A 22,306-nucleotide genomic window follows, 5' to 3' on the forward strand; every position below is an offset into this window, starting at 1 on the left:
AACACCCAAATATGTGTCAATATCCAGTTTCAATCAATATCCCATTCACAACCTCAATTCCAAATCTAGAGTTGACACGTATTTGTTCACACGTAAGACCAAGAGATAACAAGTTTCACTCGTTGACGGAACAACGTCTTCGGTCTCACAATAATCGTGTACACCTGGCCATACAGACGAAAACTCTTTTTTTTTTTTTTTTTTTAACTTCGCCTAAAGTCAACTTCGCCTAAAGTCAACTTCGCTCCTCCTTAACTTCGCCTGTGCCTGTCCATAAGCGAACTTGTGAGGTAGGCGAAGTTGTGAATAACTTCGCTTAACCTTATATCTTCGCCTAAACCCTAAAATTTAAGCGACAACTTCGCCTGAACCCCATAACTTCGCCTGCGGCGGCTGTTCGGCCAGAAACGCATCAGAAACGTGCCAGAAACACCAAAACGCAGATCTCGAACCATAGCATAAGAGCCTAAGGCTCTGATACCACTTGTAGGTTCCCCCCCGGGGCGTCGCTGATCGATACGAGATCCGCACGAGGTCTAGGAGTGCGGAATCCTCCTAGACTCGTTTAATGGTGTAGAAGACGAAGAACACGATTACACACAAACACATACACGAACAAACACACGAATGGGATAAACAAATCTGCAGATCCTTTATAATAATCAAAACCACGTTACATACCGAACATAAACCAAAACACGTCCGACCCGAGGTGAGCTCTACCTCGGGCCGTCCCACACGGCTCTCCCTCTCTGTTTCTCTCTTGACAATTGAACTGTAACACAAATCTCTCTAACTTTCTGGATACACAAACCTAACCAAGACACACACATATATATATATATATAAACAACTTCACGGGCTTGGGCCTGTAGGCGAAGTTGTTCTAACTTCGCCTATGGCAGAAGTTGTTACAACTTCGCCTATGGCGAAGTTGTTCTAACTTCGCCTATGGCAAAGTTGTCCTAACTTCGTACATCGTTTCCGCTTATCAGAATTGCATAGCGACGGTCACAAAATGCACCAACAGAGGTTTCTATTCCACATAGTCACTCATTGCTTTGCTGATATTCGTGGAGGGGTTGATAGCATGAGTAATGACTGGGTCTGCATTAGGTTTGCACTGACGACTCGAGAGAAGTTCAATTACTCTCGAAGGATATTCCTATGCATGTTAGGGAATATTAGTAGTGGGGCGACATGGCTTATGTACCCAAGATTTGTACAGATGCTTCTTGATGATCTAATTCCAGATGTTCCAAGTCCGGGGTTTAAAAAGGCTAAAGACAAGAAATCTCTTCCCGAGCCATATCATGTGAATGAGATAAAGACGTCAATCTTTGGTGTGTTGCTTAGCACCAAAGGAAGGGGACACCAGTATATAGGACCAAGGTCGGGTCCTAAATTTGGATTGTTTGAGGAAACAGAGCCTGCTGGGAATGAGGCATCTGTTGAAAGTGAAGAGGAGGATGAGCCAGAGGTCGAGGCAGAACAATATTCATCTGATGAGCCTCTTGAGGACCGCACAAAGGCCAAGCACAATTTAAAAAGGAAGGAGGCTGAGAAGGGCAAGATCATTGTGCTTGAGGAGGAAGAGGAAGACCAGCCGCCCTTGAAGCGTCTGAGAAAACCTGGGGACTCCCAGAAGTCATCCAAGATTCTTGTCAAGATTTCCTCACAAGACAAACCATCTGACCAACCCAAAATCACCAAAGAAGCCCTAGCCCAAGCCCTCAAAGCATTGGATGTAACAAAAATCCAAATCCCTACTCACAAGAAGCCAAAGACAAGAAAGAAATCCAAATCCAAGAAAACCAAAACCTTACTCCACGACTCACCTGAATCCTCACCCGAAACCACTCCAACAGACCAACCAATTTCTACCTTCCTGCCCCAAATACCACCCTCACCACCCCAAGACCAACCCACAACACCACCCACTCAACCTATCACCGAACCTACAACTTCCTCCATATTCACTTCATCTGTCTTCAGCTCACCAATCCAACCAACAAGCTAATGGAGCCAAACAGTTATAACTTCCCCAACCCAAACCATAACACCACCTATGTCACAACCAACACCACCCACCACCACAACTTCACCAATCCTTACTCAACCTATCACCCTACCTTTGCAAACAACCTCACCACCCATAATGTCCACAACCCCACCATCCACCATTATCTCACCCAAACCCATTGCTCGAGGAAAGTCTTCGACACCTCCAGTGTACGCCGATCCTGTCCTCGATAGGATCGTCGCATTGGAGGAATCAAACGCTAAAAGGGCGGAGCGAGAAATTGTACTCCTCAAGTTTATCAATGAAATGAAGCAGAAGGCAGTAGAGGATGAGGAAGAGAAGGCGGCTATGAGGGAGCGGATAAGGATACTTGAAGAACAGAAGGAAGCAAGTGATGCTCTTGCTGAAAACCAAAGATTATTGATCAACACCTTCCATACCCGAATCCAGAATCTTCAAGCACTGATGAATAAAGAAGCCTCGAAAAATGCAAACCTGAGAGCAGATAATTCAAGACTTGGAGACAGATTGGCCACTCTTGAAAGAAACCTACCATCTGCAAGTGCTCTCAAGACTAGTGTCAACAAGAAGATTGAGGATGCTACTCGAAGATGGGATGTTGAGAAAGAAGCTACAAACTCCAGAGTCACAAACTTAGAGAATCAGCTTGCTTCATCCACTTCCCTCGATACACTCAGAGCCGAAATGAAGATTGTTCAAGAGAAGCTCAAGGAACATGATCATCTCAATGAGCTTCAGCTGAAAACAAATGAAGAGCTGGTGAGCAAATATCAAGCAGCCTCAGACCTTATGGGTATTCATGAAGATGACTTTCACGGTCTGGAGGATCGACTTGATACAGTTTTCAGGAGTTGGAGAAGGTCGGGAGAGACTTCTTGGGTTGATGGTTCACAGCCTACCGCAGGTCCGAGTGTGGCCTTGCGAGGGGTTAGGGTGGGAGCGTCTAAAGGTGAGGCGACTGTTGGTCATTTGGTACAACAGGGCGGCCAGTCTAGCGGTGTTGGTGGTGGTAATGATGGTGATGATGAAGATGAGAATGAGGACGATAATGAAGAAGAAAATGAGGACGATGATGAAGAAAAAGATGATGACCATGATGACGTTCATGATAGCTTCGATGATGATGACAATGGTGATAATGATGGCGGAAATGGAGGAGGTGGAGGAGCCGGGGCAGCAGGAGGTGGAGGTGGAGATAACACTCAATCACCTCCACACAATCAATATGAAGTTCAAGACCCTGCTGCTCACGACTCGGCTGGCCAAGTCAAGGAGCATGATACACAGATTACTGACATGTATAAAGATTTATTTCCTGATGACTTTGCAGGTGTTATGGATGACTTTATTGAAGCAGGAGTGGACTTGGAGCAATACATCACAGCAAACACGAAGGAGGCAGTAGAAGATGACTACATCAACTACTCGCCCAATCCTGACACTCCTCCTGCTCAAGTTCAAGCCTCAAAAAATCCTGCTGCTGATCCCGTCTCCAATCCAACTGACGACTTGACACAGGAACCACCAAAGAGGAAGAGGAAGAATCATATTGTGTCAAGTCGTGCATGCGCCCGCGTAAATCAAGACCTCCATTGTAAGTATAATAAGAAGAAGCTATCAACGATGATTCGCTGATTGTATACGCTAAGTATAATAAGGAGAACATGTGTTGGGCGATTAGACGATATAGTGGTGATCTGATTTATCTCAACCACCATGAGCTGAAGTCCTTACCAGAGCTTGACATTAATTATCTTCAAAAAGCTCTGGGCCATGGTGCGGTTAGAAGTACGTTGGACAGTTGGATCCCAGATTATCTTCATCGTCAGTCCAAGGTCGACTACAAAGATTTTGAGCCGAATAAGGGTCGGAAGTACAAGAACCCAAGGGAGATAGACCCAGCCACCGGAGAGCCACGAACAATATGGAGATACAGGGCACCAAAGAATTGTCATATCATCTATCATGGAGAGCCCTTTATTCCCAACATCCTCCGAGACTTCATTGGCTGGGAATTCGACAACACAACAGGGGAGGCCGTCATACGCTACAAAGATCTGCCTGAAATTCGCGTATTTGACGAACACGATCTTATGGGGCTGCACATAGAAGACATCAAGAAGCTCTACAATTCACCCCTGGGAACCGTCGAGGACATCGGTCGTCAGAACACAGACAGGATAGTGGAAGCCTTCAACAAATTTGTTACAAGAGTTATTGAACTTTCACTACCTGAGGACGACTGGCTGGATTACGACAGCGACGGGTTCCAATACTAAAGACTAGAGGGAGATTGTTAGTCCCATTTTATTTTAGTCTTTTGTATTGTAATTATATGCTCTGGGCTTTAGTTGTTAGTATTGAATGTAATAGGCCCAAGAGAAATAATGTTGTAAAGCCCATTGGGCATTTGATGTGACCTACTTCTCATGCATACTTCCCTATAAATAGGAAGCATGCCATGAGAAGTAAGATGTTGTTCGTTGTTGATCAATAGAAAACCTTTTGATAACTATCATTCTCTCTCTCTCTCTCTCTCTCTCTCTCTCGGCTTTCTTTCTTTCTCTCAAACCACCCGAAAATAACATCTCAAGATCCGAGACCGCTTAGGTGGCTTAGTGTGATTTTCGCTAGCACTAAGCTCGGTTGATCCAAGATCATTGTTAGATCCACCCGGGTTGGGACCTACACAATCTTTAACTACAAGCAAAACATGTCAACAGTTTGGTTATCCTTAAAAAAAATCATTCCACTGCAAAACTAACTCATCTTCAGACATCCATGACCCGAAATCCACGACCCATTTGCCCGCAATTCTAACCCGAAAGCCTTTCTTTAGCCATGGGATTGATTTACTAAAAATGAAGGAATGCAATTCGTCAAGAAAATAATGGAGGTAAATTGTGGATTTTAATTTTATTTTTTAGGGTTTTAATCAAAACGACGTAGTTTTGAAAGATTTTTCGTCTAAGCTTAGGTGTATGACAGCACTGTATTCCAGACCTTATGACTTCAATTCCAAGAAAATATTTTAGCAAGGCCAGAACTTTGATTAAAAATGTTGAGTTTAACTTTGTTTATTTCATTTAGGTCATTACCTGTTATAACAATATCATCGACATACACAAGTAAAATAACAAGAGAAGAGTTAACACTTTTAACAAAAAGGGAATAGTCACACGTGCTTTGGACAAAGCCCCACTCAGTTAGAGTGCCAACCAATTTCTCATTCCATATTCGGGGGGCTTATTTTAAACCATATAAAGACTTGTTTAATTTACAAACCTTAGTTTCATGTGGAGAAAAATAACCTTCTGGCAAACGCATGTAGACTTCCTCGTTTAAATCACCATATAAAAAAGCATTATTAATATCAAGCTTAAAGAGGGGCCAGTCACTTTCAACAGCAAGACTGATCACACACTGAACGGTGACCGTTTTAACAACAGGGGAGAAGGTTTCGTCAAAATCTACTCTTAGGATGCAGGTCACCAAATAAGGCAAGGATGAACCGAATCAATTAACCAAAACACCAGACCAAACTCTTAGGATAACAGCCTGGAGCCAGAGAGCTATTTTGAGAAGGAGCGTATTCAGTTGGAAGCCTAAGACTTAAAGGTGAAGCCCATATGTCATACTCCAATGAGAGCCCAAAAATATAATAAGTCCAATGCATCCAATATGCAAAAAAAAAACAAAGAAATATCCCAAGTGAGAAAAATAATAAGAGTTGGATTATAAAATTGAAAGAGGAACATGTATATTTTATACAAGTGAGCTAATCATGGTTTTTTGTGTCAAAATATAAACCATTTTATACATATAATTTTATTATTTATTGTAAAACTGTCACTAGTATTATTGTATATTAAAAAACATGTAAACAAATAATGCTCATGTTAATTTGTGACGACGTGTCATGTTCAAGTTCATATGTTTGACATGATTTTTTTGTTCATTCCCACAAATACAACTTATTCTCCTAGCCATACCACCCGGGTTTATCCCACAAATACAACTTAATCCTCTAGCCATACCACCCGACTAAAGAACTTCATGTTTTGTTTGGAGCAATCGAATGCATAACATAGTTTGGAACAATCGAATGCATAACATCAAGCGTATTTATTAATACGCATAAAAGTTACCCACCCAGGGATCCATGGCTGTACGTGGCGCTCGTGGCGACTTAGGTGAAGAAATCGAAGAGAGAGAACGATTATGTGGGGATGGGCCAAAGCAATTGGCCAAACACTAGAAATGCAGAATACCGGATATGTACATATATATAAATATATTGCGTTGTTTTTCCTTTGAAATACAAAAGTATTGTTTTACTATTCAAACCACAGTATCCCCAATCTTCATGTCATGTATTTGTGCGCGTGACGCGGTAATTCCTATAAATACCTAAGGTATATATACTATGCAAGCATGAAATTCTACTATACTTCAAATGGTATAATGAACATGTATACATTCTAAGATGCTTATGAGTGATAATAATGTTTAATTTTCATCAACAATTTGTATCGATATCACGGGTTGTGACAAAATCGCTTGATGGTGTCCTTGTTTTTTGGTTGATGAACATCAAGTAGGTGATAAGGTGAAATACAATTTCCATAGAAAGGGACACACATACGGGCGGAAAGAGAATCCAATTGGGAATTTCGCACAACAAAAGCGTCGAAAAGTGTCAAGGGTACATAGTTAAGGTTACTGCAGTTTGTGTGATTTTTGTTTTCATATTCATTAGAAAAGTGTCGAGTTAATTCGGTTATATTGCGTGTTTGAGGAATGATTTCCAGCATAATTATTCTTTCACTTATTCACTTTGGCAGTTAGGCCCCACTTACTTTCTCTTTATTCAAAACCTTTGAAAAGTATAAATTGGATGTGGCTCAATGGTAGAACACTCACTTTACTAGTGAGAGGTAGGGGGTTCAAATCTGACTATCACCAATTTATATGGGAGATATGAGGGAGGGTTCGAGTCCTGATCTCACCCGGTTTTACCGGCTCCTCGCTGTCGTGCCGTTTGGCGGGCGTGGGGATCGAGTTTTATCCGGGGAATCCCTCAATAGGTGGACCGCTAGGGGCTCTGTCCGTCCGGACTAGTGGCCGGCTCGGGCTACCTTTAGTCAATGAGGGTCGCGTACGGAGTACCCGACGTTACTTACTTGTTCATTCCAAAAAAAAAAATCTTTGAAAAGTATAATTGTTTTGTTTCATTCATTGATATACAACTTATATTCTGTATTTGTATACTATTTATTGATCAAAAGTAAATATATAAGAGTTCTCAAATGATACTAATTATATATATATACACTTTGAATAATTGAGTCGATACTGATGTTCTTGCATACGATTCAAAAACCAATTCTGAATTCTGGTTAACATAGATTTCATGTTTGTATGTCATTATTACAACGAAGTTTTTAAATGGTTGTAACTCCTTGAAAGGTGCCAGTTACTTTTAAATTTTAATGCCATAATAATGGCCATCATGTTATTCCTAGTCGTAAAATAAATATTATGTGTGTAATATCGTTACAACAAATTCAATTCGAATACGTGTTAACATAAACACGCAATATACAATATTCAAAAGACAAATAAATACGTGGAATGCGACATTTGTATTTTAATGCCTTTAATTACATATTTTCCCTTTTAGTCTTTAATTACCATTTTACACTTTTACAATTTACAATAACCTAATAAAAAACTTACCGTCGTTTCCTTCACAAAACCTAAAAACTATTGTGTGATATTATGTTAGTAAAAAACCAACCGTCGTTTCCTTCTTTACAAAACCTATAAACTATTATATGATATTATATATTGATGTTTCTCGAAGATGGTAGTGCACTATGATCAATCCAATTGTGTGCAATTTTGTGCTTTTGGTTTCGTATTATTTTCTTTTTATTTTTGATGATATAATTTGTTAATACGCTACATATGTTAAAAATATTGAACCTATAAGCTGTGTAAAAACTATTTTTTTTATATTTATTAACGATTAAAAAATCGACTCCAAATGAATTTATTAGCTTCGATATGTTCGTTTTAAAACCGACTCGGTTTGGGTTTAAATTGGGCATATATGTAATTGTTACTATTAAAAAGGGGATATATCTAAATTAGTTTATTAAGGGCAAAATGATCAATTAGTTAGTTAATTTTAATGAAATTGAGAACTATGTAATTGTTGGAATATCGTATGCCCGAGACACATAATTAGGTTAATGTGGCTAGGTGTGTTTGATCCAAGTCGGGTCATACCCAATAACGAGTTAGACACACACCAATTATGTATTTGTTAAGATAAGATCTATAAGACAAATACAGAACACGACACATTCAGAAAATCGGGTTTCTGAATACTTTCTTGAAAGTGTTAAATAAATTAATTGGTTAATTTATTTATTCAAATAATTATTATTGGAATGATTATTTAACTATATGTTCTTTTGTAAAATGGTTTATAAAAGATGGGGTGTTTATATATTTTATAAAGTATAAAATAAATAAAAAAAATATATATATATATATATAATTTTGGGGCCGGTTTTGGGTGGGCCCCACACCCCATGATTTTGGTCAATATTTTGTCATGGATTTGGTATAGGTTGAGTATTGGTTACTTGACTAAAAGACCTAACACCATGTATGACATGATTGAATGATTTTATAAAGATCAAGATCAAGATACTTTCAAGTAACAAAAAAAAACCACACAACTCTTTCTTTTCTTTCTTCTTGTTTTCGGCCAAGATAAAAGGAAGAGGCTCGGGTCTCGGTTTTTGGTGTTCAAGCTCCCTAACATAGCTCGGTGTGTGTTGGAGGCTCGGGGTATATTCCGTTTGAGGATTTTCCTTTGAAAGTCTAGCATCAACATCATCATCTTCTTCAACAACAACTACACTCTTAAAAGGTTAAGAATGTAAGTGTTTATAGTTTTGATAGTTTAGTTTTTCCGTATCATTTGATCCTTGCTTCGGGTTTCTAATAAATAGATTATTGGTAATCTTATGACATGAATAAACTAGGTTGTTCATGGACATATCTTATATAAACTTGTAATATATACATATATAAACACATGGATACATATGTTTAGTTTGTAAATATCACGCTTCCTCCTTAATTGTGACTAGTTAAATGGTTAACTTAGTATAAAATATTCATAGAAACCCAACAAATGGCATCAAGAGCCGGGATACGGGAAACTAAGCTTCGGGTTTTCGGTTTTATATTTTTCCCCTTGAAAGATTTTATACAAAAAAAAACATGCATGATTTTTTGTATTTAATCTTGGTATTATTTTTGGCTTTGTTCAAAAAAAATATATATATATATATAAAACCGAGTACATGGGCCGAAGCCCAATTCGGATGTTATTGGGCCGAAGCCCACTTCATTAGGTTAATGGGTTAACCGAGAAGAAAAAGGAGGGGAGAAAGTTAAATGGGCCGAAGCCCATTTTGTTAAATGGGCCGAAGCCCATGAGACTTTTATTGGGCCGAAGCCCATGTGTTTTGGACAAGTGGGCCGAAGCTCATAATCAAGTTATTGGGTCAAGCCCAAATGGGTTGGGCTAGGCCCGATAAGGTCAAGGGGTTTTGGAACGGGTTCCTAAGACATAACGGGTTATGTTTGTTAAAACTAGACCGAGCCGTAGACCAAATGGATGTTTGTTGTGATTGTTATTAATTATTCAAAGTTTCGGTTTGTAATAATTAATTAGGGGCAATTTTGTAATTATTTATTCATATGGGTATGTAATAAATAGTTTATTTGTAATATCTTTATTTTATAGAAAAAAATGTATTAGGACATTTGTTATGTAAATTTAAAGAAGATTGCAAAATTGGAAGTTTGGGCCTTATTGGGCCGGGTATGGTGATAATGGGTCTCACAAGCCCATTAAGGGGATTCAAGCCCAAAAGGACCTAAGCCCACCCATTGAGCCCAAATGGAAGCTTATGGAAGCTAAGGCCCAAGTTCAAGCCCAATGGATTACAACGGGGTTGAAGAAGATGCTTGACGCATTTGGATGCGGGATCAAGTGGGAGCTACAACATCCATGTGTCGTGTGTCCCTTAGGATCGGACCTAAGACACACACTTGTTTCGGCTAACAAGTGTGGTCTAACTTAGTGGCTCGTGTCTAGTATAATTATGTATGCTTGTTAATTGATTGTTTGATTGTGTGGTTGTTAGATATTAGGATATCAACTTCGTCACATAGAATTAATTAACAAAGCATAAAACGGGTTCTAATAATTATCGGTAATTACGTGACACGTAGTTTAATAAAATGGATTTATTAACTAGCCGTCTCACGCCCATAATAAAATGGTTTTATTATAAATTAGAATTTTGAAAATGGTTTCAAAATAATCATGTTACTAAATGCATGTTAGAACATGATTTAAAGTTTTACAACTAGAATTATTAAAACTAAAAATCCCTTTTAAAATTAAGGATAACAAGTTAAACACCATCCTTTTGTATAACGCTTAACATATTAGTAAGCTCTTAGTGGGAAAAAGGTCACCTAACCGCGTAGAGTAAATTAATATGTTGAGGTAATTTTAGCATATAAATGGGAAAAAGGTCACCTAACCGTTTGTATGTTAATATTACAAGTTGATACAAGTAGGACGACTTAAATTAGAACCATGTGAAGAGGGTCACCCAAGCATGGGGTCTAATAGGTGTTGATGGGATAAACATGCCGACACGAAATATGATTTCGAACCGGTCCCATAAACTCTAGAAGTTGCAAAAGGGTTTGCAATTGTTATGAATAACTACCTTGATAAACCGACAATGGGAAAAAGGTCACCTAACCGGAGTCGGGTTTATCGTTGGATTCTAGATTTTAATTATTAATTATATTTGGTATATATAAAAGGGTATTAATAATTAAAAAGGTAAAACACTAAAATGAACTTAATTAAAATTCTGCAGATGGCCGCACACGTCGACGACAACATAATCCCTAACGTCCAAAATGTATCTCTCCGATCTATTCTCGCTAAAGACCGTCTTAACCACAATAACTTTTCGGATTGGTTCCGAAATTTAAGGATTGTTCTAAAACAAGAAAAATTATATCATGTTTTGGAAACACCTATCCCCAATGAACCGGAAGAGGGAAGTGAGGTCGAATATATGAATTGGGTCCAACACACGGAAGATTCCATTCAAGTGTCATGCCTCATGTTGGCGACTATGGTTCCCGAAATCCAAAAGGATTTCGAAAACCATAATGCGTACGACATGATTACTCAACTTAAGGAAATGTTCCTTAAGCAATCAAGAGTTGAAAGGTTCGAAACGGTTCGAGCCTTGCATGCATGTAGAATGGATGATAATCAACCAGTTTCAACTTATGTGCTTAAGATGAAAAGTTACATTGATCGCCTCGCCAAGCTCAATTGTCCCATCTCAAAAGAGTTAGCTACGGATTTGATCCTTAACTCTTTGTCGAAAAGGTTCGACACTTTCGTGTTAAATTATAACATGAACGGGTGGGACAAAAACATTGGAGAACTTCACTCAATGCTTAAAACAGCCGAGGCGAGCATGGGTAAAAGGGTTTTACCCATGTTTGCGATCAATGAAGGTAAATCCAAGAATCGATCTCAACCCAATCCTAAGGCTAAGGTAGCAAAAAGAAAGGGTCCTCCTATGCATCTTAAGGGTAAGGGCAAATCACCGGTTATGGCAAAGAAACAAAAGGTTGTGGAACCGAGGGGTCATAAGGATGATCCTTGTTTTGGTTGTGGGGAGACCGGACATTGGAAACGCAATTGCCCGGTCTACCTAAAAGAGCTAAGAGACAAGAGGAATGCGGGGCATGCCTCGGGTAATGTCTTTATGATTAATATTGAGCTAAATCTTATTTCTTCTAACACATGGGTATTGGATACCGGATGTGGAACTCATATTTGCAATTGGTTGCAGGGGTTCAAAAGGAATGAAGACTTAAAGAAGGGCGAAGTGAGTCTTTTCATGGGCAACGGTGCAAGGGTGCACGTGGTCGCTAGAGGAGACTTCACTTTATCGCTTCCAAGTGGTTTGGAAGTTGTTTTGAGAAATGTTTTGTATGCTCCTAGTTTGACTAGGAACATTATTTCTGTGCACCTTCTTAGACAATGTAACTTTGACTTTAAATTTGTAAAATCAGAAATGCATGTATCATCTAATGGTATCTTTTATTTTAAAGCTGTACCAAACAACGGTATTTATGAATTGATTCATGACAATACCTCAAATAGCTCATTATATCAAACTTCCACTAAAAGACTCAAAAAGGATTTGAGTGATTCCTACATTTGGCATTGTCGTCTTGGACACATAAACAAGAATCGTGTAAATACTCTCCAAAAGAATGGTCTTTTGAAAACAAATGAGTTAGGTTCGTTTGATGAGTGTGAATCTTGTATTCAAGGCAAGATGACCAAAGAACCTTTTAAAGGTACAAATGAAAGGGCTAAGGACTTGTTAGGTATCATACATACGGATGTATGCGGACCTCTCAAGCCCACTAGTAGGAATAGTGAAAGGTACTTCATTACCTTTACCGACGATTTTAGTCGATATGGGTATGTGTATCTAATGAAACACAAACATGAAGCCTTTGAAATGTTCAAGGAATTTCAAAATGAAGTACAAAATCAGCTCGACCGAACAATCAAGGTACTCCGCTCCGATAGAGGAGGCGAATACCTAAGTGAAGCTTTTCAATGTCATCTTAGAGATTGTGGAATTATTTCACAGCTCACTCCTCCTGAAACTCCTCAACATAACGGAGTATCCGAGAGGAGGAATAGAACACTGTTGGACATGGTTCGATCAATGATGGCACGAAGCTCACTACCGCCATCATTTTGGGGATATGCGCTACTTACAGCGGCTCGTATTTTGAATATGGCCCCGACCAAAAAGGTGGATCGAATACCCTATGAAGTGTGGCATGGAAAGGTTCCATCCTTTTCATATTTAAGGGTATGGGGATGCATAGTTTATGTTAAACGTGACACCCCAAATAAGCTTGAGGCTCGATCCATCAGGTGTATCTTCATAGGATACCCAAAGGATGATATAGGATATATATTCTATGATCCTAGTGAACAAAAGGTGTTTGTTTCACGCAAAGGATACTTCTTAGAAACTAAGTTCCTTATGGAAGGACCTAGTGAAAAGAGAGTGGAACTTGAAGAGGTTCAAGAATCACTGGATGATACACAGTTGGTCGATACTAGTTTTCAACACGAGGATGTTGAAGGTGATCAAATGGTTGATCATACACACGTTGCTCGCAGATCTAGTAGGATTAGTCGACCTCCCAAGAAATATGGATTTCTCGTGGATGATTGCTACTTGGTCGATTCGGATGAACCGATCTCCTACAAAGATGCTATGTCACAACCTGATTGTGACAAGTGGCTTGAAGCCATGAGTGCCGAGATGCAATCCATGCACGATAACCAAGTTTGGGAATTGGTTGATCGTCCACTTAACTCCAAACTGGTTGGATGTAAGTGGGTCTTCAAGAAGAAGACCGATATGCATGGAAATCTAGATACTTACAAAGCACGACTTGTAGCAAAAGGTTTCACACAAACTCAAGGGATTGATTATGATGAAAACTTCTCGCCGGTCGCGATGCTTAAGTCGATCAGGATATTATTTGCCATTGCAGCTCATTTTGATTATGAGATATGGCAGATGGATGTCAAGACCGCTTTTCTTAATGGATATCTTGAGGAAGATGTCCATATGGTTCAGCCTGAAGGTTTTGTCGATCCATCTAATCCTGACAAAGTATGTAAGTTAAGGAAATCAATCTACGGGTTGAAACAAGCATCACAGATGTGGAATCATCGTTTTAATGAAGAAATCAAAGCGTTTGGTTTCGTCCAAAACGGTGATGAGGCGTGTGTGTATAAATGGGCTAGTGGGAGTATAGTCATGTTCCTTATTTTGTATGTCGATGATATACTTTTATTTGGAAATGATATACCAAGTATGGAAAACGTTAAAGCGTGGTTAAGTAGTCGTTTCTCAATTAAGGATCTTGGAGAAGCGACATATATCTTGGGAATAAAAGTCTATAGGGATAGACAAAGGAAATTGATCGGACTCAATCAAAGTGCGTACATTGATAAAATCCTGAAAAGGTTCAGGATGGAAAACTCTAAGAAAGGTTTGGTACCTATTCCTAGAGGAACCGTGTTAAGCTCATCTCAAAGTCCTAGCTCTAAGGAAGAGCAGGATAGGATGAAGCATGTTCCTTATGCTTCGGCAATAGGATCTATTATGTATGCAATGATGTGCACCAGACCGGACGTCTCGTATGCTTTGAGCATAACGAGTAGATACCAGCACAACCCAGGTGACAGTCATTGGATGGCTGTCAAGAATATATTAAAATACCTTAGAAGGACTAAGGATATGTTTTTAATATATGGGTCTGGTGAGGAGGAACTCGTCGTAAAGGGTTACGTGGATGCGAGTTTCCAAACTGACCGAGATGATTCTCGGTCACAGTCGGGATATGTCTTCATTTTGAATGGAGGCGCTGTCTCTTGGAAGAGTTCGAAGCAGGATGTTGTCGCGTTATCCACTACAGAATCTGAGTACATCGCCGCTTCAATGGCAGCCCAAGAGGCTGCATGGATGAAAAAGTTCATCATGGATCTAGGGATTATCTCTACCATTCAGGAGCCCCTAGAGATATTCTGTGACAATGAGGGTGCTATTGCACAGATCAAGGAGCCTCGTGCTCATCAGAAAACGAGGCACATTGAGCGCAGATTCAACTACATAAGGGATGAAGTTGAAAAGAGAAAGATATGTATTCATAAAGTTCATACCGATCAAAATATTGCGGACCCACTCACGAAGCTCCTCGATAGGCCAAAGCATGAGGGTCATGTTTGTGCATTAGGACTTCGGTATTCTAGTGAGTGGATTTAATCTATATTTAGTGTTTGTATAAGAACGAATGTAATGGGTATCTCATGAAAATTAATTATATTTTAATTTTTCAATGAGTTATGTTCTATATTTGCATGTTTAATCCATGAATGACTTATGTTGTTCTAAAAGTCCGTAGTCGATCATGCTTGTGGGAACAAGTATGAAGGAAAGACTATTATGAACCCGGATTGGTTGATATTCATGTGATGAATATAGGGCATAGGTTTGCCACCAAGGTTCATAGATATTTGTGGGATACAAATATTGGACATGATCCGCTCTCATGGATCACTGCATGGAGTTAGTGCAACTGATCATAAGTAATCCTTGAGTAAAGGCGAGTATCATTGTGTCCTTTGACCTGAGATGCATATTGGATCTGGTTTTTCATCAAGTCTGATAACTTGACTCTCTTCTTTGTTATTTCGGTAACACGATGACGTGTAAGAAAAAGCTCAGATATCATATGAGATGTCAACGAGGATGTATGCAGTCAAGATGGGATTTGTTCCTCTTATGTGTTGAGAGTTTAGATGTCTAAGGCCTGTTAAGTTAAATCATTGAGAGAATGATCACTCTGTGTCTTTTCGATTTGACAGGACATCTAGTAACAAAGGGATGTAATGATAAGACTTACCTATATCATATCAAGTATGGACTTGAAGGGGATGATGTTATTGAATGGCACTTAGTCAAACACACTAGGGGTGGTGACCTGTTGTTAGACGGTATTCACCATTAGCATTAACTTCCTATGAGTCTCGTGCAAGTGGGAGATTGTTGGAATATCGTATGCCCGAGACACATAATTAGGTTAATGTGGCTAGGTGTGTTTGATCCAAGTCGGGTCATACCCAATAACAAGTTAGACACACACCAATTATGTATTTGTTAAGATAAGATCTATAAGACAAATACAGAACACGACACATTCAGAAAATCGGGTTTCTGAATACTTTCTTGAAAGTGTTAAATAAATTAATTGGTTAATTTATTTATTCAAATAATTATTATTGGAATGATTATTTAACTATATGTTCTTTTGTAAAATGGTTTATAAAAGATGGGGTGTTTATATATTTTATAAAGTATAAAATAAATAATATATATATATATATATATATATATATATATATATTTTGGGGCCGGTTTTGGGTGGGCCCCACACCCCATGATTTTGGTCAATATTTTGTCATGGATTTGGTATAGGTTGAGTATTGGTTACTTGACTAAAAGACCTAACACCATGTATGACATGATTGAATGATTTTATAAAGATCAAGATCAAGATACTTTCAAGTAACAAAAAAAAACCACACAACTCTTTCTTTTCTTTCTTCTTGTTTTCGGCCAAGATAAAAGGAAGAGGCTCGGGTCTCGGTTTTTGGTGTTCAAGCTCCCTAACATAGCTCGGTGTGTGTTGGAGGCTCGGGGTATATTCCGTTTGAGGATTTTCCTTTGAAAGTCTAGCATCAACATCATCATCTTCTTCAACAACAACTACACTCTTAAAAGGTTAAGAATGTAAGTGTTTATAGTTTTGATAGTTTAGTTTTTCCGTATCATTTGATCCTTGCTTCGGGTTTCTAATAAATAGATTATTGGTAATCTTATGACATGAATAAACTAGGTTGTTCATGGACATATCTTATATAAACTTGTAATATATACATATATAAACACATGGATACATATGTTTAGTTTGTAAATATCACGCTTCCGCCTTAATTGTGACTAGTTAAATGGTTAACTTAGTATAAAATATTCATAGAAACCCAACAGTAATATATGTGGTTTAAGGGGGGAAAATATGTAATTAATTGTTTAGCATTATGGAATTGTATAATAAAGGAAGCTAGTAAGGGAATTTATGTTAATGCCTCTTTTAGAAAAGGGTAGAAGGTTGTCGGAGATGGATAACAATGGGTGTTCCGACGGGTTGATCACGTGCCATAAGTGTGGGAAGCGGTTTTGGAAGTTAGAGAATCTTGAAGCTCATAATCTTCACAAACATGCGGGTAAGCGCGCATTTTGAGAATGATTCGGTCCTTGTAGGGGTGTAAATGAGCTTGGCCCGAGCTTGACTAGTCTTAAGCTGGCTTTGTTTTGGCTTACGAGAGCTCAAAGCTTGAGCTCAGCTCGTGAGTCGTTTTTTCAAGCTCGGGCTTGGTTGTTTATTACTTATTAATTAGTTTATATACATTTTCATTTTTCTTTTATATTTTGAGAAAAAAAAAACTTAAAAGAGTCTAGGCTTGACTCGAGCTCGGTTGTGCTTTGTGAAATCAGTACGTTGAAGTCCAAAAGAGTCGAAACTTAAAAATACAAAAAGCTCGTTGAGGTTTGATGAGCCTCAACGATAAGGCTCAAGCTCGGGCTCGATAACTAAGCGAACTTTATTTAAGGCTCGACTCGTTTCCGCGTTTCAAGCTTTTTATCGATTCAGTCTCTAGTAGCTCGTGAGTGACTTGCTTCTTTTGCACCCCTAATTTCAAAGTGTGTTACTTTCAATATTGTTCATTAATTTTAAGCATTATGAAATTGTTTATTTGAAACACTTCAACAAACTCATTACAACTTCATGTTGTTTAGCTGGCCTTAAAAACAAATGTATATTTTTTTAACCCTAATATAGTTTCCAATCTTGTTTATAGTTTCTGAACTTATGGAGGGCGATTCAACAAGAAAAATTGTCGAAACTATTTACCATTCGGGTTGGTTAAAATCCAAGAACGCTTCGGGTCGAATTGAGAAGATTTTAAAGGTACACAAACATGCAAAAAACACTAGCTAGATTTGAAGAATATAGAGACTAGTGAAAACAAAAGCAAGCAACTTACCAAAAGAATTAAAGAACACCCTAGATGTCTCGCAGATGGAAACGAGTTGCTACGATTTTATGGTGCCACGATTGCTTGTTCACTTGGCATCGATGGTGACTCGAGTCTTTGTGTTTCTGATAATTTGTTGCGTTTGTCATGTTATAAGAGACAAGTTTTCCACAATTAATGAGGGCATTGGTGTTTTTAAATTTTCTACAAGTGTCGAAGCTTTTCAATCTATAGAAGTAGTTGAAGAAGACCCTGATACACAAAAGGCATTGATCGTGTGTAGAGTAATAGCGGGAGGGCGCATTGACCGCTATAAGGCATTCAAGAAAATTGGATTAAACTTAAGTTACATCGTGCATTAATACACTCAATAACATCATTATATTTCACACATTACTAATCAAAAAAACAAATTTACAAAAAGAAAAAGAAAGCGCAAATCGCATTACATCATAGCACATCGATCGACACTTGATCCCACTGCATTACACCATAGCACATCGAACGACAACTTGATCCAACTGTCACATGATAATAAAAATAAAAATAAACCAACCAAAAAAGCCTACAAAACCTATCAAACTATATACTGATTAAACACTTTCATGTGTAAGACTTAAACCTTACCAAAAGTTTTTGAACTGGATCTAATGCATACATATAGCTAAGAACATGTCAATCAAACAAACGCAGATAACATTATAAGTTTATAACTAAGAACTCAGGCAGTCAATAAAAACAGCAAGCGAAAAACATTGTACCAAGTATTGTGAACGAAACCTCCAAAGTCCAACATAAAATAAAACAAACAGATAACTAAAACTTCAAATGCTCTACTTATCAGCCTTGGCAGCAGTAGCAGCAGCTTGACCTCTGAGCCGTCCAGTCCTTCTTGCAGCAATAAGACCGACCTTTTGACCAGGTGGCGCATCACGACGAACGGTACTCGCATGACCAATATGTTGATGGTTACCACCACCATGAGGATGCTCAACTGGATTCATAGCAACACCACGAACCTTGGGCCAGCAGTTTCTCTTCACACGGAACTTGTGATAAGCATTACCAGCTTTAAGCATTGGCTTCTCGGTTCTACCACCTCCTGCAACCTGACCAATCATGGCTCTGCATCCGCTTGGCACAATCTTCTTAGCTCCTGATGGAAGCTTAACCCTATATTTTCAACAATTAGTTCATATAATCAGTTAAGATGCAACATCTTCAATGTATTGATTATGTTCATAAAAGCCATAAAGTGCACGCAGTGATGAGTCAACCAAAAATTTAACTAGCTCATATTCTGTTAAGATGCAACATCTACAATGTATGATGCAATCATATTCATAGAATCCATAAACTACAAACAACGATTATATGACCTTAAATTCAACAATTAGTTGATATAAGCCAACATCATTATACTTTCATTTTGAATTACAAAACTGAAACATCTTCAATGTATAACCTAATTGTGTTAATAAAATCCATAAACTACACACATTGATCATCAGATTATAAATTATACAACTGGTTCATATTACTAGTTAAAAAACATATATGGAACACCTATGACATACTTGTTTTTAACCAATCATTAAAATCAGAATATTATTGAAAAGTAACTGACAATTCACAAGCAATTAGTTCACAAATTCAGTTAAAATGCAGCATTTTCAATGTATAACCCAAATTGTGTTCATAAGATCCATAAGTCCAAGACACACTAATACAGTGATTTTTTGACCAAAAACTCAGCAAATAGTTCATGTTCAAGTAAGATGCAACATCTTCAATGCATAACACAACTATGTTCATGAGAACCATAAACAAGACACAAATACAGTGATTAATCCACCATAACTTCAAAAATTAGTTCATGTTCAGATAATATCAATATACTTCAATGTATGGCCTAATACAATTCATAATATCCATAAACAACAGACACTCAAACAGTAATCATTTGCCTACAAATTAAACAATCAGTTCAAATTCTGTTACAAATTAAACAACAAAAATGCAACACCTATAACCGAACTTTATTTAATAGATCCATAAACAACAGTACCACACACACTTATAAATCCACCATATAACCAATAATAATAACAACCACCAAAATTAATAACATATAATTAAAAATTCATTATAAACAACACAAAAACAATAATAATACCTAGCACTGCCAATATCCGGATCATAAACTTATAACTAACTAACAATTCATTCTAAACAATAATAATAACAGTATAATTAGTAGTATTAGTAGTAGTAGTAATAATAAAAAAAAGAATAGTAATAATAAGAATTGAAACTGTTAAAAGTTATTATCTGCTATATAACTAATAATAATTATCTCCAAAATAATATCAAAAGCCTGTAACTAACAATTAATAATAGTAGTAGTAGTAGTAATAATAGCAATCACAAAAACAAAAAATAATACCTGATGTTTCAGAACAAATCTACACCACACAAAAAAATAAACAACTAAATGTTAAAATAACAACATATGTGACCTAATTGTGCTCATTAGATCCATAAATTACACACAGTCATAAACTAAATATATTACTACTACTACTACTACTACTACTAATAACAAAAGTTATATAAAAAATGACCTAATTGTGTTATTAATCCCCATAAAATACACACTTATGTTCTGATTATAAATCTAATAATAATCAATCTCCAGAATTATAAATCTAATGATCTGATTATCAAAAACATATAACTAACAAATCATAATATTAATAACAAAAATACCTAGTGGTACCGTTATCCGGATTATGACTAATAACAATCGCATAATCACCAGAAGCCCTAGCAAACGATCCTCTATCACCAACATGATGCTCCACATTACACACCACGCCTCCTTCCGGTATACTCCCAACCGGCAGCACATTGCCTACCATCAGTTTCGCCTTCTTCCCACAGAACACAAACTGCCCGGTGTACATCCCTTCAGCCGCCACGAACAGCTCCTTCTGGTGCTTGTACCGGAACGGGTGGCGGAACGTCACGCGAGCCAACGGCGCGCCGCGGCCGGGGTCGTGGATGATGTCGGTGACGACGCCTTTGAGGTAGCCGTTGCGTTCGCCGAAGTCGAGGGTGCGGAATTTGGCGGGGCCTTTGCGGTGGTGTGTGTGGGAGGTGAAGACGGAGCCTGCGCCCTTACGCTGTGCTCGGATTACTCGGCCCATTTGGATTTGATCAGACGGCGAGTTAGGGTTTGGAGAAGAGGAATAAGAAGACGGCGAGTTAGGATTTAAGAGTTTAGGGTTTGGGGAGTTTGGGCTGGGCGTTTTTGGGATTATAGTTTGGGCCTGTTGGAGTTTGTAAAACTTGTATGTTGTATATCGTGGAGTTGCGTAAACCGGGTATTTTTAAAAATTGAAATCGATTAGGAACCGACTTCAGGTGTGGTCAAAAGAAGTCAAAACTGGGTATAGTCGGGTATTTGACTGGGTTTTTCCGGTTTTTTTCGGATTCAAGTAGGGTACTATTGGTTTTGTTTTTGGTTTTGGCGGGTCTGGGTCGGTTCTAGTTCTGGGTACAACGAGTTAGGGTTTGGAGAAGACGGCAAATAAGAAGAGTGAAGACAGTGGTGGATCTAGGAATTTTTTTCAGGGGGTGCACTGTTTTTAGATGCTTAAATTTCACAGAGTTGAATATAAAAAAATTCGGATCGGTTCGACGGTCGGGTTTTGAATAATATTTATATATGAAGTAATTATATACCTTTTTGAATATATGTTGCAGGTTGTATTTTGTTGGTTTTAACTCAGATTTGTTCATTTTTCTTTATCGATTTGGTTATCGACTATATTGTAGGCTTGGTAGATCAAACACAGTTCTTTGTTTTGTGTCTACATTCTCACCGAGCATAACTTTAAATATCGCTTTAGGCTTATAAAATACTAAGTTAGTTGAAATATAATTATTATCTATTTATCTAACAAGTTACTTCACACTTAGCGAGCGCACTACTGTAGCGATACACAATGAACAAAACCAATACCGATTTCAACTAATTGATAATATTTAGAAGTTTTATAACTTTAAATTTAGGAATCTCTTTCACAATACAATGCATCATTGATAGCATACAATGATTGTTTGTAATACTTTTTCTAATACAGAGGAATCGAAAGAATACCTGAAATAAGTTTCGCATTTCTTTTTATTATAGTTTACTAGTCAACTAGGTTAATAACCCGTGTATTAAACGGGCTGAAAAATGATATAATGTTAATAAAAAAATATTTACATATTTGATACAAGTTAAAAGTGAAATCAAACATATAAAACAATTATAATTATTTAAAAAAATCCATAATACCAAATAATTTAGTAACAATTATAATTATATTATTAGAAATTGTTAATAATATAATTTTAAGAAAGTAATAATTGGT

General features: G+C 37.7%; 1 protein-coding gene across 1 annotated transcript; it reads right to left on the bottom strand.

Moving 5' to 3' along the window:
* Window positions 1-18,588: 18,588 nt before the first annotated feature.
* Window positions 18,589-21,091, bottom strand: LOC143568653 (large ribosomal subunit protein uL2-like). Its single transcript, XM_077054752.1, has 2 exons — window positions 20,652-21,091; window positions 18,589-19,055 (listed from the first exon to the last, which is right to left on the bottom strand). Exons 1-2 carry the CDS (start codon window positions 21,089-21,091, stop codon window positions 18,716-18,718), a joined length of 780 nt encoding a protein of 259 aa, XP_076910867.1. The 3' UTR covers window positions 18,589-18,715.
* Between the last annotated feature and the right edge of the window lie 1,215 nt (window positions 21,092-22,306).

The sequence above is a fragment of the Bidens hawaiensis genome, unplaced genomic scaffold, assembly GCF_021521415.1.
Source record: "Bidens hawaiensis isolate Kalapana, Puna unplaced genomic scaffold, B.hawaiensis_p1.1 tig00024029_1, whole genome shotgun sequence".
Classification (NCBI taxonomy): domain Eukaryota; kingdom Viridiplantae; phylum Streptophyta; class Magnoliopsida; order Asterales; family Asteraceae; genus Bidens; species Bidens hawaiensis.